Source organism: Rhinoraja longicauda, chromosome 1, assembly GCF_053455715.1.
Source record: "Rhinoraja longicauda isolate Sanriku21f chromosome 1, sRhiLon1.1, whole genome shotgun sequence".
In the NCBI taxonomy this organism is placed as follows: domain Eukaryota; kingdom Metazoa; phylum Chordata; class Chondrichthyes; order Rajiformes; family Arhynchobatidae; genus Rhinoraja; species Rhinoraja longicauda.
In genome coordinates this window covers 104,980,018-104,999,184 of record NC_135953.1, presented here as the reverse complement: position 1 = coordinate 104,999,184, position 19,167 = coordinate 104,980,018, and the positions used below count along the sequence as shown (strand labels likewise).

General features: G+C 45.3%; 1 protein-coding gene across 1 annotated transcript in view; it reads left to right on the top strand.

The window, feature by feature from the left end:
• The window catches only part of psd3l (pleckstrin and Sec7 domain containing 3, like), a 296,641-nt gene that overhangs the window by 94,859 nt on the left and 182,615 nt on the right, over positions 1 to 19,167 (top strand). Inside the window, exon 3 of the mRNA XM_078403848.1 lies at positions 6,746 to 7,661. Within this exon, the coding sequence (XP_078259974.1) occupies positions 6,778 to 7,661 (884 nt within the window). The 5' untranslated portion in view covers positions 6,746 to 6,777. The remainder of the gene's footprint in view (positions 1 to 6,745; positions 7,662 to 19,167) is intronic.

Genomic DNA, 19,167 nt, shown 5'->3' with positions numbered 1-19,167 from the left:
TAGCGCAACAATTTTAGGCCCACCTTACTCATCATTGTCACTTTAGTGATAATGCAAGTAGTTTTATTGAAATCGGTGTTATATTTTTCGTTATTCACATTTTAAAGTTTAAAAGGAGGGGAGGGGGAGGGGAGGAGGGAGGAGGGAGGAGGGAGGAAGGAGGGAGGGAGGGAAGGGGGGAGTAGGGGAGAAGGGAGAGGGGAGGTGGGTTTGAGGAGAGAGGGGAGGGGGAGAGGACAGGGTGCTGCACCAATGCAGGAGAGGTTTGGGCCCAACGGGTCCACTTGGTCTAGTTGGAATTAAAATTCTCCAGTTGCTGTGGTCGATGTTTAACTTATGTATGTGGGTTTATATCCAGATCTTCTGGATGCTATTCCAGTAGATCACTGTGGCAGCCTCCAAAAGCAAAGCGCTTCACAGCCTATTGAAGTGCTTCAGAAGTCGAGTCCTGTTTGGAAAAGAGGAAATAGGCAGTAGCCAAACTTGGCAGCAAGGTGCCACACAGAGTATTGTGGTAATGATCAGCTAGAGCTTGTTTCGTTATCAGTATGCGTTGCCAATCAGCGTTAGTTTTGTTCACTTCTGGTTGCCCTTGAGCATGGAATGCCAGTGTAACTTGCAACCTTGCCTCATCGGGACAAAACAAGACCAAAAAGATCGCAGAACGTCTGTGAGCCTTGTATTTTGTGACCCTCCTGCCCTGTCACGCGAGCACTGATTTTGTGTTCAGCTGTTCTCTTCCTGGTTCCTTGCCCTCTGCCGGGAAACAATGGTGTTGATTGATTCTATCAATTTTCAGGCTGAAAAGAGCAAAGAATGGGGATGTAAGCAACTACAGATGCTGGAATCTTGAGCAAAACTCAAAGTGCTGGAGGAACTCAGTGGGCCAGGCAGCATCTGTGGAGGGAATGGATAGGAGACATTTTGGGTTGGGACTCTTCTTCAGCCTGTCCATTTCCTCCATACCCAAACATCACCTGTCTATTTTTCTCCAGAGATGTTGCCTGACACGCTGAGTTACTCTAGCACGTTGTGACTGCAATCTCTTGCGTCTTTAGACTTTAGAGATACATAGAAACATAGACATAGAAAATAGGTGCAGGAGTAGGCCATTCGGCCCTTCGAGCCTGCACCGCCATTCAATATGATCATGGCTGATCATCCAGCTCAGTAACCTGTACCTGCCTTCTCTCCATACCCCCTGATCCCTTTAGCAAAAAGGGCCACATCTAACTCCCTCTTAAATATAGCCAATGAACTGGCCTCAACTACCTTCTGTGGCAGAGAATTCCACAGACTCGCCACTCTCTGTGTGAAGAAATGTTTTCTCATCTCGGTCCTAAAAGACTTCCCCCTTATCCTTAAGCTGTGACCCCTGGTTCTGGACTCCCCCAACATCGGGAACAATCTTCCCGCATCTAGCCTCTCCAACCCCTTAAGAATTTTATATGTTTCTATAAGATCCCCCCTCAGTCTTCTAAATTCCAGCGAGTACAAGCCCAGTCTATCCAGTCTTTCCTCATATGAAAGTCCCGCCATCCCAGGGATCAATCTGGTGAACCTTCTCTGTACTCCCTCTAAGGCAAGAACGTCTTTCCTCAGGTTAGGAGACCAAAACTGCACACAATACTCCAGGTGCGGTCTCACCAAGGCCCTGTACAACTGCAGCAGAACCTCCCAGCTCCTAAACTCAAATCCTCTTGCTATGAATGCCAACATACCATTCGCTCTCTTCACTGCCTGCTGCACCTGCATGCTTGTTTTCAATGACTGGTGCACCATGACACCCAGGTCACGTTGCATCTCCCCTTCTCCCAATCGGTCACCATTCAGGTAATACTCTGCTTTCCTGTTCTTGCCGCCAAAGTGGATAACCTCACATTCATCCACATTATATTGCATCTGCCATGCATTTGCCCACTCGCCTAATCTATCCAAGTCACTCTGCAGCCTCCTAGCATCCTCCTCGCAGCTAACACTGCCACCCAGCTACGTGTCATCCGCAAACTTAGAGATGTTGCATTCAATTCCCTCGTCCAAATCATTAATATACACTGTAAATAACTGGGGTCCCAGCACTGAGCCTTGCGGTACCCCACTAGTCACTGCCTGCCATTCCGAAAAGGACCCGTTTATTCCTACTCTTTGCTTCCTGTCCGCCAACCAATTTTCTATCCACCTCAAAAAAGGCCCTTCGGTCCATTGAGTCCGCGCCGTCCAGCGACCACTCCGTACACATATTAGGGACAATTTACATTTTTACAGAAGCCAATTAACCAACAAACCTGTACGTCTTTGGAATGTGGGAGGAAATCGGAGCACCCAGAGAAAACCCGCATGGTCGCAGGGATAATGTACAAACTCCATACAGACCGCACCCGTAGTCAGTATCGAACTCTACTGTTGCCCCACGGTGCCAACCTGTGTCTTCAAGACTGTGTGATATTCTGTGCTCTCGGCGAGCCGGCCCCCTCCCACTTCTCTATCTACTTCGGTTCTGTCTGCTTCTACTCTATCTTCGATTACCAAGAGGTACATTGCTGGCTGGTAAGAACCAAAACACCATTCAGTATTGTCATTATGTTGAGCTCTGCTCTGTAATTCATTTGACTGAAGTAATTCATTTTGGAGGCAGAGCACAACACAGCACAACACAACCAAACAGTCCTATAACCAGGGGTATTCGTATACCTTGCCCTTCCTTCTGCTCTGCTGTAGGATGGGGAGGATGCCAAACATCATGCTAGATTATGTCTCATGTACCTTGAATCACAGAAGGGCCTTGAACACAGTGTGTTTTTAGATAATGTCATGACAATGTTTCTCAGTCAAGCACAAAGTAGTGGTGGGCCATTGGCTGGTTAAAGCTCGCCTCTCAAACCCAAACTAGTTGTAGCTGTCTGGATTGGCCTACTTAAGGTAACTGAACACTGCCAAAGGTAACTCACCGAGTCTTTAGACTTTGGAGATTTTAGACTTTAAAGATACAGCACGGAAACAGGCCCTTCGGACCACCGATCTGTACCGACCAGCAATCACCTGGTACACCAGCACTATCCTACACACTAGGGACAATTTACAATTTTGCCAAATTAACCTACAAACCTGTACATCTTCAGAGTGTGTGAGGAAACTGGAACACCCGGAGAATACCCACACGGTTACAAGGGGTACGTACAAACTCCGTGCAGACAGCACCCGTAGTCAGAATCAAACTCGGGTCTGTGGCGCTGTAAGGTAGCAAATCTACTGCTGTGCACCTGTGCCGCCACTGAATCGAAAAACCGAAAGAAATAACTTATGCTGAAGAAGGGTCCTGACCCGAAACATCGCCTATCCATTTCTCCAGAGATGCTGCCTGACCCATTGAGTTACTCCACACTTTGTGTCTTTTTCTAACTTATGTGCCTCAAAGATTTTCCACGGCAAGTAAAATGTTTTTGAAGCCACAAGAGACTGCAGCTGCTGGAATCCTGAGCAAAAAGAAAACCAGACTGCTGGAGGAACTCAGTGGGTCAGGCAGTTTCTGTGGAGGGACATCTGTGAAGGTTTCAGGTCTGGACCCTTCATCAGACTCCATTTTGTTTTGAGATAAGGCATGGAAACAGGCTCTTTGGTGCACCCAGCCCACTCCGACCATCGATCACCCATCTAACTTCAACGTGACACTGTAGGTGAAGGGGTTCCATCTGAAATGCATGAATATAAATACAAGTATACAATGCATGGGTAGATATGCCCCTGTACATATATATATATATATATATATATATATATATATAATATATACACGCAATACATTTATAGCCTTTTATCGATTGCTACTCATTCTTGCAGTTGTAAGCAGTACAGCAAGGTGGCAAGTTTAGCAGGTCAATATTAATTTTCTTAGTGTCAATTAGTGTCAATTTATATATGTGTGTATGTGTACATGTTGGTCATTCACTGTCTCTCAGGTTGTGGCATGCTGTTACGTATTGTGCGCCAAGATGTGCCGTATTTCCTTCGCCAAGGATTATTCTTAGTTTTGATATATCATCTAGTTCTTTAAAATCTGGGGTTGCCAGACTGAGTTTTTCAAAGTATATTTTCCTTATTTTGTCAATTTTTTTACATTTTAAGAGGAAGTGCACCTCTGTTTCAACCTCATCTGTCAAACAGTGACCGCATATTCTATTTTCTCTTGGTTGCCAAGATCTCTTCGGTCTTCCTTTTTCAACTGCCAAATGGTGGTCACTTAACCTGAACTTGGTGAGGGTCTGTCTCTGCTTTATGTCTCTAAAAGTTGAGAGGTAGTCTACCAATTTCTAATCTCTTTTTAGGGCACGGTAACATTCTAATCTGCTTTGGCTTTTGGTTACTTTATCCCAATGTTCCAGATAGGTTTCTTTGCATTGTTTAATAATTTGGTTCACTCTAACTGGTGATTGGAAAGCAGTGTTGATCTGAGACTGGTCAAGGTTTAGCTGAATAGGGGTAGTTTGTCTCAGTACCAACTGACACAGGGAGCTCTTTTCTGAGTTCCCCTTTTGGGTTTGGAGGGCTTTGAACAGGAGGGTGTCTGGGGGACTAGATTTAAGGTGATTCCAAAAATTTAGTGCTTGTTTCTGGATATTTAATATCAGCGTGTCTCTAGCTAATTCCGCCCTACATGCGTTTGTTGGTGTTTTCCTTTGGATGCGGAGGATGTTCCGATAAAATTCCGCATGCAGGGCCTCTGTTGTGTGTTTTTCCCATTTAGTATAGCTATGGTGACTGAGCAGACCCCATACTTCACTACCATAAAGCACAATGGGCTGAATTACACTCTCCCCCTCCCCCTCCCTCCCTCCCCCTCCCCCCCTCTCTCTCTCTCTCTCTCTCTCTCTCTCTCTCTCTCTCTCTCTCTCTCTCTCTCTCTCTCTCTCTCTCTCTCTCTCTCTCTCTCTCTCTCTCTCTCTCTCTCTCTCTCTCTCTCTCTCTCTCTCTCTCTCTCTCTCTCTCTCTCTCTCTCTCTCTCTCTCTCTCTCTCTCTCTCCCTCCCCCCCCCCCCTCTCCCTCTCTCTCTCTCTCTCTCTCCTCCTCTCCCACTCTCCCCCTCTCTCTCTCTCTCACTCCCCGTCCCTCCCCCACACATTATTTTGCTGATACATGAATTTTGCTAACGTGCCCAAATCCCAGAATGTAATTTCAGGCCCTCTGTGCAGGCTTGACAATGCAACCGCTGAATTATAACTCACACATTAAGCCGTGGGAGAGGCCAATTTAAAAGGAAGCTTTTCCCCTTGGATGTTTAGCATGTGGAAGTTAACCTCATTGATTCACAGAATAGAGTAGCACTAATAGAATCTATTGATTTAAATTTCTGCTAGCTGATATGTTTTCCCCAGCAATAAAATTTATTGCTTGCGAACACAAAAGTCTGTAATCTTGTCTGAAAATCATGTTTGAATCGAATTGCACATTAACACTAAATGAGGGCGAGCAATGCCAACATATCTCATTGAGTGTGCATACACTGAGCGGGAAAGTACTATCCTGTTTAGAAAATAAAAAAGACTGCCATGTCCTCCAATATAGGGCTTTAAGCTTCTGACTGACTCTGTCTAGGTAGGTGCGTGGTAAATGTTTCCAGCTCCAAGGCAGGGCAGAATGATGATGCATTGAAGGGTCCATTTTTATGTCTACGGTGTAAATGTTGTGTGGAATGGAATGGAATGGAATACTTTATTGTCACATGTGACTAGGCAGAGTGAAACTCTTTGCTTGCATACCCAATGTGGCACAGTGGCACAGCGGTAGTGAGCTGTTGCCTCATAGCCCCAGAGACCCAGGTTCAACCCTGACCACTGGTGCTGTCAGTGCGGAGTTTGTACGTTCTCTCTGTGCCGGCGTGGGTTTTCTCCGGGTGCTCCGGGTTTCCTCCCACATTCCAAAGACGTGCGAGTTTGTGGGTAAATTGGCTTCTGTAAATTGTCGACAGTGTGTAGGGAGAGGATGCGAAAATGGGATAACATTGAACTAGTGCACGGACTGCAAAATATTTACAACTAGAAATATTTACGGGTGCTATCTGTGTTGAGTTTGTACATTCTCCCTGTGATCGCATGGGTGCTCCGGCTTCATCCCACACTCCAAAGATATACAGGTTGGTAGATTAATTGATTTTGGTAAAATTGGAAATTGCCCCAAGTGCGTAGGATAGTGCTCGTGTATGGCGATCGCTGGTCGCCATGTACCCGATGGGCCGAAGGTCCTGTTTCTGCGCTGTATCTTTAAACTAAACTTAGTGGAAATTTAGTGGTTTCTAGTAATGATCAGAATTGTTCCTTGTGTGCAAGATAATGCTAGTGTTTGGGGATCGCTGGTCAGCGTGGGCTACGTGGGCCGAAGGGCCTGTTTCGGTACTATATCTCAAAACTCTAAAGTAAAGTCTAAAAATTCTAAAGGGTGATCGATGTCCAGCGTGGACTCGGTGGGCCGAAGGGCCTGTTTCCGCACTGTATCTCGAAAGTCTTAAAAGTCTAAAGGGTGATTGATGGTCGGCATGGACTCGGTGGTTGGAAGGTTCTAAATTAAGCCAAACTAAAACTGATATATGTGTAGGAAGGAACTGCAGATGCTGGTTTAAACTGAAGATAGACACAAAAAGCTGGAGTAACTCAACGGGGCAGGTAGCATCTCTGGAGTGAAGGAATGGGTAACATTTCGGATATATGATAGTCTGCTGAGTGTAAACTTCCCTCTTTTCTTCCCTTTCCTGCAGGTTGCTTCCAGCCATCGCGAGAGGATAGGTGCATGAACTCCAGATTCCCCTTGGAGCTGAGGTCCAGGGAGGCCGAGGACCGGATTTGTGTGCTGGGGTTGGATGTCAGGTTGTGGGAGCCGGACGCTTTGGTACAGGACGGCAAGGAGGGGAAGCGGCAGTCTACGAGTGAGCCAGTGCCAGGATGCTCCGGCGTTCTCAGCAGCGCGGCGCTGATGAAAGCGCTCTCCGGCTCGGGCCACGCGAAGACTGACCCAGACGGGGGCCGTGCCACCATAGGAGAGCCGAAGGCCGGCCATGGTGCCGAGGGAGCGGCCGTGAGAGGGATCGCCGAGCTGCTGGTCAGCACGACCAAGGTGGCCACGGCAGCCATGTTTGCGGCCGCCCGCAGCCAGCAGGCCGAGCTGTTGCAACTGGACCGGGGGACAGTGGCTTTGGGGGAGAGCGAGCTCGTGAAGCCGGTGACGGACGAGAGGGGTCGGCAGGAGCTGGCCGGAGGTGACAAGGAGACAGCACAGACTCCATCCTTGATCCACAAGGACATTGCCCTGGTGGTGGTGGGGGTGGAGGAACCCGGCACCCAAGCTCTCCCGCAACCGGAGGGGCTACTGGGGGCAGTGACAGAGAAGGCCGGAGAACCACGGCCAACAAAAGACAGAGCGGAGGCGCCGGCGTTGTTGAGCAAACCCACCGAGTCTACGGAAGTCGGCCCATGGCTGGGCCTACCTAGCAGTCAGGACAAGGGGCAAGGAGGCCAGTTCAGAAACAGTGCAACCTCCAGGGACGGTGAGAAAGTCCCCTTGAGTCCAGTTCAGTCGGAAATCAAAAGTGACGATGACGACGAAGTCTTTGTGAGCGCGAGAGAGAGTGAAGAGAGTTTAACCAGTGAACCCTCCAAGGAAAACAAATCAGCAAAGTAATTCTATTGCCATTTTCTGTTACTAATCTATTGGATCGCATTTGCATGTATGGCTACGACAGATTGCAGTGAATTAAAGGACCTCAACCACTTATAATAGCTACGAATGATGGAAATCCCGTCTCGGTTTTGCTGATTTTAGTTGGTCTTAGTTTGAGCAGCCAGTTCATATCCTGTTGAGTTGAATTTAATTTATTGTCACGTGTACTGAGTTACAGTGAAAATCTTTTGTCGTGTGCTAACCAGTCAGCGGAAAGACAATGCATGATTAAAATCGAGCCAACCACAGTGTACAGATACACGATAAAGGGAATAACATGTCCGATCAAAGCTAGTCTGAGGGTCTCCAATGAGGTAGATATTAGCTCAGGACTGCTCTTCGTAGAGTCCCCATTGTTTAAATTATTAGAGTTGGTCCATGATATATCCATACTGCCTTCCGAAGAAGGGTCCCGACCCAAAATGTTGCCTATCCATGCCGTCTGGAGACACTGCCTGACCCGCTGTGTTAACGCAGCACTTTGTGTCGGCCTTCCAGTAAGCTGACCCTGGTACAGGCAGACTGTTCAATATGTTAAGGAAGCTGTTGCCCTGAGGATAGTGGAAGCTTGGCTATTCAGCTTCAATCTGATTGTGGGCTTGTGCAGATTTCGCTTGGCTGCTATTGCGTTTTTCTCCATCACAACCAAACCAGGCCTGTCCACACAGGATGTCACCCCACACTGTTCCAGCAGAGGGCATGGGCTAGTGAATAGGACTCTGGTTCCCAGACCCCAGTTCTGGTTTACAGAACTACCCTGGCAGACCCATTGTTTCTGCTTGCTCCTGTCCCGCTAAATTAATTTCCACATACTGTGACTTCATCGTATCCAAAGATAATAGAGCAGAGCAAGATAGACCACTCGACCCTAAAAACTGCAGTATGTCATGGCGCCATTTTAGTAGGCAGAAACTTGCAGAAACATTTCAGAAGAAAAATAACAAAAATCTGTGAATTGATAGATGAGATATATTCTGCATTTTTATGGTATCATCACATATCTTGTTCCCCCAAAACACTGATTACACTGCGAGAGGCATCAGGAACAGCAGGTTTTGCTTACTAAAATGGCGGATGTTACGCTCCTTTGCGTACTGCACTTCAGTATAGGCGATTTTGATGGAGTGGTTCATCTTGCTCCTCTAGTATCTTTGATCGTATCCCCCCTGGTCCAATCCATCCCTACCTATGTCCAAAACACCTCACACGCCCTTCGTCTCTTCAATGACTTCCGTTTTCCAGGCCTCCCACTCCCTCATCTTTACTCTGGATGTTCAGTCACTCTACACCTCCATCCCCTACCAAGAAGGTCTTAAAGCCCTCCGTTTCTTCCTCAACCACAGAACCAGCCAATTTCCCTCTATCAACACTCTCTTCCACCTAGCAGAGCTGGCCCTCACCCTTAACAACTTCTCTTTCAACTCCTCCCACTTCCTCCAAATCCAAGGCTTAGCTATGGGCTAATGGTAGAATCCCATTGGAGATGGCGAAAATGTTAGCTCAGGACTGCTCTTCGTAGAGTCCCCATTGTTTAAATTATTAGTGTTGCATGGGCCCTAGCTATGCCTGCCTCTTTGTAGGGTACATCGAACAATCCCTGTTCCAGGCATACACTGGCCCTATCCCCGAACTCTACCTCCGCTACATTGACGACTGCATCGGTGCTGACTCACACCCATGCAGAACTCACTGACTTCATACACCGAGACTAATTTCCATCCTGCACTCAAATTCACTTGGACCATCTCCGACATCTCCCTACCATTTCTAGATCTCACCATTTCCATCACAGGAGACAGACTATCAACAGACATCTATTACAAACCCACTGACACCCACAGCTATCTAGACTACACTTCTTCCCACCCTGCTTCCGGTAAAGACTCTATCCCTTCTCTCCAGAGATGCTGCCTGTCCCACTGAGTTACTCCTGCATTTTGTATCTATTCCCAGACTATAGTTGAGCACAGCCACGGCACCCACCATAAGCCAGTTCAGTGTCTCTGCCGAGCTCTCCATTCTGCGTACCATGTTGATGCAGTGAGGTCCATCTTCCACCAACAGGAACAACACATACACATACTGCTGTTGATATACCTACAGTAATGGTGAATGTTGGAGTTAGTGCAGTTACAATTGTGAAGATTCAGGGATGTACTTTCCATGATTTAATAATTTTACCTGATACACTGTCAACTTATTTGAGGGTTTTCTTGTGCTCATTGTATTTGAGAACCAAGGCTTCACTGTGTGCAGAATCAGGGATAGGGATATACTACTTCGGGCCATAGAATCAGGGATTTAAAGTACATGATATAGTCTGAATTTTATGATGCATACAGTAACAGAATTCAGGGATAACATTGACTATGATCTCAAATCCAGCACAATTCTGTTTCCTGAAACTGATAACTGTTCCTTTTTTTGGTATCATATTGGTCTTGGTTTACTAATGTCATGTGTACTGAGATACAATGAACAACTTTTGCAATGGTGGAACCAGTGTGCTGTCCAGGCAAATTATGGGGAATCGATTAGCAGTGCAGCGGCAGAGTTGCTGCCTCACAGCACCAGAGACCCAGGTTCCATCCTGACTACAGGCGCTGTCCATACGGAGGTCGTACGTTCTCCCCGTTACCAGGTGCACCTTTTCTTCCTACACACCAAAGACGTGCAGGTTTGTAGGTTAATTGGCTTTGGTAAAAATTGTATATTGTCCCTGGTGTGTACGAAAGAGCTAGTGTATGGGGATCGCTGGTCGACGTGGAATTGGTGGGCTGAAGGGCCTGTTTCCGCGCTGTATCCCTAAAAGTAAATTATACCATACACGTGAACATCAGGCAATGCAAAAAGAGAGAATAAACCATCCAGAATATGGTATTAAAACTACAGAGAAAATGTAGATTAAAAAGGGGGCAAGGGCCGCATGGAGGTAGATTGGGAGATCAGGAATACATTGTAAATTGCAGGGAGAATAGGATACAGGCACAAGATAGCTGTCTTAAACTCAAGCTTAACCCAATGTTAAGTTTAAATGCAATGGTGGAACCATTTGAACAGATGTGATCAATCAGTAATGGTGATTAGGGATAGTTGAAAAGAACTTCAGATGCTGGTTTACACCGAAGATAGACACCAAAGATAGATATAAAATAGCTGGAGTAACTCAGCAGGTCAGGCAGCATCTCTAGAGAAAAAGGAATGGGTGACATTGGGTCGAGGATCTCGACCCGAGATGTGACCTGTTCCGTTTCTCCAGAGACTGCCTTACCTGCTGATTTACCCCAGGTTTCTGTGGTCATTGGGGATGTTGAGTTTGAGCTTTACAAATCCACAGATCATAGATCATCAATCTCTGGGAATGATTAAGAGACATTATGATGAATGTCAGTTTTGCCAGGATGGGGATCCCATTTAACGTAGAATTTTGGAGTCGAGTAGATGATGGTGAAGTTCAGAGCCCAAATGTAGAAAGGAGGTTTGAAGCAGAAGGAATGTGAAGATGTGGAGAAAGGCAATCGTTCAATTAAGTACTTTCACCAAAGCTATTTTTGGCATGACCAATTAAGCTTTGGACTCAGAATGGTATTTGCTTGCCTTAGTTCTTTTGCGTCAATATGTTTTCCGTTAATAACTTGGTCAGGCTTGAGTATGGAGAGTTATCTATTCACTGAGACACCGGACCTGGAGAACATAGATAGGTAAATGATATGAGTCTGTTTCCTCAGCTTGGAGATTTTGGAACCATGGGGGAGATGGGGCAAGTGTGGTGTTCAGGGGAGCACAGTCTGAGGACATTGAAGAGGAGTTCCTTAGTGAAACGGACTTTAACACAGGATTTTTCTTACCTCCAAGGGATGTGGAAGTTATGTTGACTATACCCAAGGCTCCTCCAACCTCATCTATTGTATCCGCTGCTCTAGATGTCAACTTCTTTACATCGGCGAAACCAAACGCAGGCTCGGCGATCGTTTCGCTCAACACCTTCGCTCAGTCCGCCTTAACCAACCTGATCTCCAGGTAGCTGAGCACTTCAACTCCCCCTCCCACTCCCAGTCTGACCTTTCTGTCATGGGCCCAACGGAAATTGGAGGAACAGCACCTCATATTTCGCTTGGGCAGCTTGCAGCCCAGCGGTATGAACATTGACTTCTCCAACTTTAGATAGTTCCTCTGTCCCTGTCTTCCCCTCCCCCTTCCCAGTTCTCCCTCTATCTTCCTGTCTCCACCTATATCCTTCCTTTGTCCCACCCCCCGACATCAGTCTGAAGAAGGGTCTCGACCCGAAACGTCACCCATTCCTTCTCTCCTGAGATGCTGCCTGACCTGATGAGTTACTCCCGCATTTTGTGAAATAAATACCTTCGATTTGTACCAGCATCTGCAGTTATTTTCTTACAATACCCAAGGCTGACACCATTAGACAACTGAACACTCTGGGTTTTGGTCAGTGGAATGGATCTCAGACACACAATTGGCAGTGTTTTCACTGAAGATAAATCAGGCTCGAGGGACTGTCAGCCAACTCTTGCCTCTGTTTCATCACTTTCATTGCCACATTCTTCTCCTGCCACTAGTTATATTGCAGTTTCTCGGCATTGCAACTTTCCTCCTTGCAACAGTAGCCATCCATGGAAAGGACTTTGAATAGTCACAGAGACAATTGTGGCATTCTGAGGCACTGCAGTTCTTTCTTCCTTCCTCGATTACCTAATTTAGTGAATTTAGGGCTGTTACTATTCACTTAACCAATCACGTCTAAAGTTCAATCAAGTGCTTTACCAACGCTATTTGTGGCATGTCCAATTCAGTGGGACCTTTCCCCAGTCCTTGCTAGTGGATAAAAACATTTGCAAGAATGAGAGCGGCACTGATTTGCAGGCATTTGACTGAGGGAAATTTATGGGGGAATTTTGACCAATTTCTCAACACCTTGTCAATTTCCTCCAAGGTCTCCCCTTGTGTAGGCATCGACTTCATGGTAGAGCATGGGCTTGTAGGCGGCATTGTAAACCTAAGTAAGATTATTGATAGAGGGAATTGGTATGAGGCAATTTGAGGAGAAAATGAATGGAATGTGCTTAAACTCGTGAGAATTAAAGAAGGGGAAGAGGTGGCATTGAAACTGAAAATTCTGAGAAGGCTGGATACCTGTTTCATCTGCCTGAAGTGTATTGATTGTGGGACATCATCTTTGGATAAAGAAAAAAACATTTAAAGAGGAATTTCTTCATTCGTACAACTATTTACCCAATCCCATTCCTTCTCTCCAGAGATGCTGCCTGTCCTGCTGAGTTACTCCTGCATTTTGTGTCTATCTTCGGTGTCAACCAGCATCTACAGTCCTTTCCTATTTATTATATTCACTATTTATTATATTCAGAACTGAGATCGGTCATTGTAAGGGTTTCCATGGCAATCAATGGTCAGATGGAGGGGTAAAAGTTGTTGATGCTGGGTTGTTTGAGAGGATCATGGGCTCATTCACATTGCTGGCTTGTGCTTCTTTAGCTCCACGTCCCGGCGATGTGAGTCATGGGAGATATGGCAGAGAAATTAGCCCTTCTGTCCACTGAATCCATATCGACCATCAAACTTCCATTCACACCAATCTAACATTCTCATCAACTCCCAATCACCAGTGCATCAGGGACCATTTACAGTCAATCAACTCACTAACCCACATTTCTGGGATGTGGGACGAAACCGGAGCACCCACAACATCTAAACCCTAAACATTCAGCATCTGAGGTCAGGATTGAACTCTGGTGCTGTGAGGCAGTGGCTCTAACAGCTGTCCCATCCTGCCCCCTCAATAGTTATGGGAAACTCCAGAGGAGGGCAGCACAGTGGTAGAACTGCTGCCTTACAGCACCAGAGACCCGTGTTCAATCCTGATTATGGGTACTGTCTGTATGAAGTTTGCACGTTCTCCCCGTGAGTGTGCAGGTTTTCTCTGGGTGCTCTGGTTTCCTCCCACACTCCAAAGATATACAGGTTTGTAGGTTAATTGGCTTCAGCAAAAAAATTGTAAATAGTCCCAAGTGTGTAGGATGGTGCTTGTGTACGGGGATCATTGGTCACAGCATACCCGGTGGGTCGAAGGTCCTGTTTCCACGGTGTACATCTAAACTAAACTAAAAGGAGGACATTTAGTCTAGCATGGTTAATTGGCAAGCACCCTGGAAACAAATCATAGGTGTCATCTTAATAGAAGGGAAGCACTAATGTGCAGGTTCATCTATATCCATCTGGTGCAATACACTTGCTGGGGATCTGCTAGAGATCTGAATCATATGGTCCTATAGGCTGTAGAGGAAGGAGCTTCAGTGCTTCCATATTTTGTAGCTCCAAGTTTTTTTCCAACTAACAAAGATGGAAATCCATTCCCTCTCCTGTCTACTCGTCCTTAGTTAGCTTGGCTGATGTCCTGCCATTTATCCATTCCCTCTCCTGTCTACTCGTCCTTATTTAGCTTGGCTGATGTCCTGCCATTTATCCATTCCCTCTCCTGTCTACTCGTCCTTAGTTAGCTTGGCTGATGTCCTGCCATTTATCCATTCCCTCTCCTGTCTACTCGTCCTTAGTTAGCTTGGCTGATGTCCTGCCATTTATTTCCCTTTAGCCATCTTGTGTGTCGATACTTACTGATCATATTGAATCTTCCAAGTCTCTGGTGCCTTTCTTGAAAAGTCCCCCAGTACAAAGAGTATGGAACACACTCAGGAGCATTTGCAGATCATTGTGCAGGATAGGAAAATCAGTAAGGAAAAGGGCTTCTTAAAGTTCAACCCTGGTCCCACTGACATACTGTCAATCTCTGGAACAGGCTTTGCTGTGGTGAGAACTTTACAGTCAGTAGATTCATCCCATGCCAAGAACTATCCCAATAGTCTCAATCGGATGCAGTCTCTCCACACATCCCATACAATTTATCTTGGGAAATTTGTATCCAGTTCCTCTTTGAAAGCTGCTATTAAATCAACTCCTTCAAATACTGGGTTCGAGATTAGAGAAGTAATATAAAATGGCATTTAACATTCAGAACATTAATGGTTACTTCCATCCCCCTTCTGGTTTCACTCTTCCAACAGTTAAGTCTGATAGTAAGACAGATAAATAATAGATCCTGATAATAGGATTCCTTCTGTTGAGAATATTGATTGGATAATTGTCCTTGCTTTAATATGCACTTTATTAGTATCAATACGGCATCAAAATGTGGTTGACAGTGGGTGAGATCCCTAAATAAACATTTCCTGAAGGGGTTGATGCAAGGATTGCTTGCATTATGAAAATATTTTTTTGCACAAAAAAAGGGCTTCTTAAAGTCCAACCATGATCCAAGATACATACTGTCAATCACCGGGATAGGATTTGCTGCAACGAGACTCACTCTTTTAGATTAGATTCACTCTTCAGGTAAGGATCCTTTGTCCACATTGTTGGTGAAAGTCTGACTTGATAACACACAATGAGGGAAAAAGGTATTTGGGACTGGAGTGAACAGAACAGCCACTTGGTTATGAAACCAGCCTCACAAAGTAGAAGCTACTTTGACTGTACCCAAAGGTGATGACACCAGTTGACTTCATAAGTTCATAAGTCATAGGAGCAGAATTAGGCCATTCGGCCCATCAATTCGTTTAATCATGGCTGATCTATCTTTCCCTCTCAAACCATTCTCCTGCCTTCTCCCCATAACCACGGACATCCGTACTAATGACCAAGAGTGACTTTTGGACACAGAGATTCAAGAAATATAGAGTTTAGCCCCAAAAAGTGGCCCATGGAAACACTATTGGTTATGATCTCACTGAAAGGCAGAGCGGGCTTTGGAGACTGTTGGCAAACACTTGTCACTATTTCATCTTTATTTCTTCGGTTCTCTCCCCATAATCTATTGCCATTGGTTATATTGCTTTGTTTTGGGTGCGACAACTCTCTTCATTGCAACAGAGCCTGTGCATGAGAAGGACTTGTATGGTTATGGAATAGTTTGGAAAGACTGAACTTCAGGAGGAACTGAGATGGAGGGTGAATTAAAACAGTCTGAAGAAGGGTCTTGACCCGAAACATCACCAATTCCTTATATCCCGCGATGCTGCCTACTCCAGCATTTTGTGTCTACCTGTGAATTAAAACAGCTAACTTTACCCAAGTATCAAATCAGGTAAAGAAAGCGAAATAATGGAAAGGAAAATTGGAATGGGAGAAAGGCGAACAGAAGGAAAAATTAAGCCAAGATTTTAAACTTTTGTCATAGAGTCATGGAGTCATACAACATGGAAACAGGCCCTTCCGCCCACCTTGCCCACCAACCAACATGTCCCATTTACACTAATCTCACCTGCCTGCATTTGGCCCATATCTCTCTAAAACTGTCCTATCCATACATTTATATGTTTCTTAAACGTTGCAACAGTCCCTGCCTCAAATACCTCCTCCAACAGCTCATTCCATACACCCACCGCCCTTCGTGTGAAAAAGTTACCCATCAGATTGCTATTAAATCTTTCCCCCCCCTCACCTCAAACCCATGTCCCCTGGTTCTCGATACCCCATTTTTGTCATTTTTTAAATCTCCAACAATTCCAGAAGCTTTGAAATGGTGTCGTTTCAGTGCCAGGGGGCTTAATCATTATGTTTGATTTGTAACCATGTTCAAATCCAGCCAGCTGGCTATATGTGCATCAATAGTGAGGCAGACCAGTGAGAGAGGCCACTTTCATCACGAGGACAGAATTTGGTGACTATTCACATTTAAGTGCACATTTGATTGCCCTGCGGCAGCTTTTGCCCATAAGTACAGATGAGATCCTCTCTGCTTCGCCCTCTTCTGGCCGTAAACTTTGGCCCATTGTACCAGACACCCACAGCTGCAGAGGGGAACCACTACACTCTGAGAGTCCCTGAACCTGAGTAATAAATGATGACATTTAACCATTCTTTGCGTGATGGTATCATCGGGTTCTAATCATTCACACAATGTGCCAGCAGACATTGTTATGTTAAAATGAAAGGTCACGACAGCGGTCAAATAATCAAACCCGATTGTAATAGGGAGCATTTGCATTGTATTTCGAATGAAATACAACACATTCCCAAAGCCACCCATTAGTTATCTCCTTGGGTCTTTCCCTGTTTGGCATGTGTGTGTGTCCCCTCCCAGGTCACCACCCTCATTATAACATAATGCCTGAATTATCAATGTAAATAGGTGTTGCTATATAACGTTAGGACTTCTAGTCTGTGATTTGACACTTATTCAAATCTTTTTATTCACTTGGAGGTTTTTCCCCCCATTTACATTCAAAGTAGAGTGACTTAGAATTTAATGATCACCCTGATGTTGCGTAACAAATTAATTTTAACTTTTGGTCAAACAACACCAATGAAAGCCACAAATTGTTAAAAATAAAAAATACTCACAATTAGTTTCAGAAACTCTGAGGAAGATCTTCAATTTGCTGGAAGTTAACCAGCAAACAGTATTAAACCTTTTCTGTGAATAGTCTCATTTGTTCTTGGTATGAAAGGGAAGGATTTACATGGTCGAGTGTGACATATCTCTCTCACAAGGATCTGAGGAGCCAGTTAAATTTCTGCAATACCAAAGATGCTTTCATCGTCCTGTTATCTAGTGCCAGCCCATAATTACTGCATTTAACAAGTATTGGGAGACTTGAATATAATTTCAATAGCAATCCCATCTTCACTGATGCTTCAAACATGGCAGGCATATTTTTAAATAGTTCAGAGATTCTGAGTACAGTCAAAAGAGTTTAGTTTCTAGATTTCCAGTAATGTCTCCCAGGCATAATTTCCCTCCAATCATCGCCTTATTTCACAGTTCACTCCCTGTCAGGGCCATTGGACATGTTTTTGAGTTTCCGTTCTTGCATCATGCCATATCTTCTTTTAGTTTAGAGATATAGTATGGAAACAGGCCCTTCGGTCCACTGAGTCCCCGACGAGCATCAATTAATCGTTCACTCCAGAACACAGAACAGTGCAGCACAGGCCCTTCGGCCCACAATGTTTGTGCGGTACATGATGTCAAGTTAAACTGGGTAGGAAGGAACTGCAGATGCCAGTTTACGCCGAAGATGGACACAAAATGCTGGAGTAACTCAGTGGCTCAGGCAGCATCACTGGAGAAAAGGAAGAGATGATGTTTCAGGGCAAGTCCCTTCTTCAGACTGATTCCAAAGATGGATCTCGACCCAAACGTCACCTATTCCTTTTTTCCAGAGATGCTGCCTGACCTGCTGAGTTACTCCATATTCTTCTATTCCTTGCACTTCCATGTACCTGTCTAAAGGCCTCTTAAACTCCACTAATGTATCTGTCACCTCTACCACCTCTGGCTGGGCATTCCAGGTCCTCACCACTCTCTGTGTAGAAAACTTGCCCTACACATCTCCATTAAATGTTCCTCCTCTCGCCTTGCAGCTGTGCTCTCTAGTGTTGGACATTTCCACATTGGGATAAAAAGGTTCTGATTGTCTACCCTATCTATGCCTTTCATAATTTTATATACTTCTATCAAGTCTCCCCTCAACCTCTGATGTTGCGGAGAAAACAATCCATGTTTATCCAACCTTTCCTTGTTGCTGAGACCTTCTAATCCAAGCAGCTGGGTTCTAATTTATCCCACTTTCTCATTCACACCCTACACACTAAAGGCAATTTGCAGAAGCCAATCCATGATTGAATGACGGAGTAGACTTGATGGGCCAAATGGCCTAATTCTGCTCCTAGAACGTGTGAACCTACAAACCTGCACATCTTTGGGATGTGAGAGTTAATGGACCACCTGGAGGAAATCCTCGTGGTCACAGGGAGAGTATGCAAACTCCACACAGACAGCGTTCAAGGTCAGGATTGATCCTGGGTCTCCGGCCCTGGGAGGTAGCAGCTCTACCAGCTGCACCACTTGGTCACTCTGCTCTCTCCAGTGCCATACAACTGGAAGTTCCATGTCCAAATTAAGAAACAAAGAACTGCAGATGCTGGTTTATACCAAAAGTAGACACATAGTGCTGGATAACTCAGCAGGTCAGGCAACATCTCTCGAGAAAAAGGATGGGTGAGGAAATGTTTTGGGTAGGAACTGTTTTTCAGACTGAAATTATGGGGTGGGGGGGGGGAGGTCCACTCCAGCCTCCAACTTTTCACTTCCTGGACTCACACCGTTTTCTGCCCCCCTCCCCATCCACCTACACTCTTTCCTCTGAATTCACAATCTACAACTCTTCTATCCTTATCTCACACCTTCTGTCTTTTTATCTCTGGCCTTTGCCTCACTGTCTACCTATCAAAAATCCCCATCACCAGTACTTATCACTTACCTGGTTTTGTCTTGCCCCTCTCCTCTTTTCTAACTTTCTTCCCCTCCCACTACAATCAGTCTAAATAAAGGTCAGAACATGTAAAGTCATCCATCCCTTTTCTCCAGAG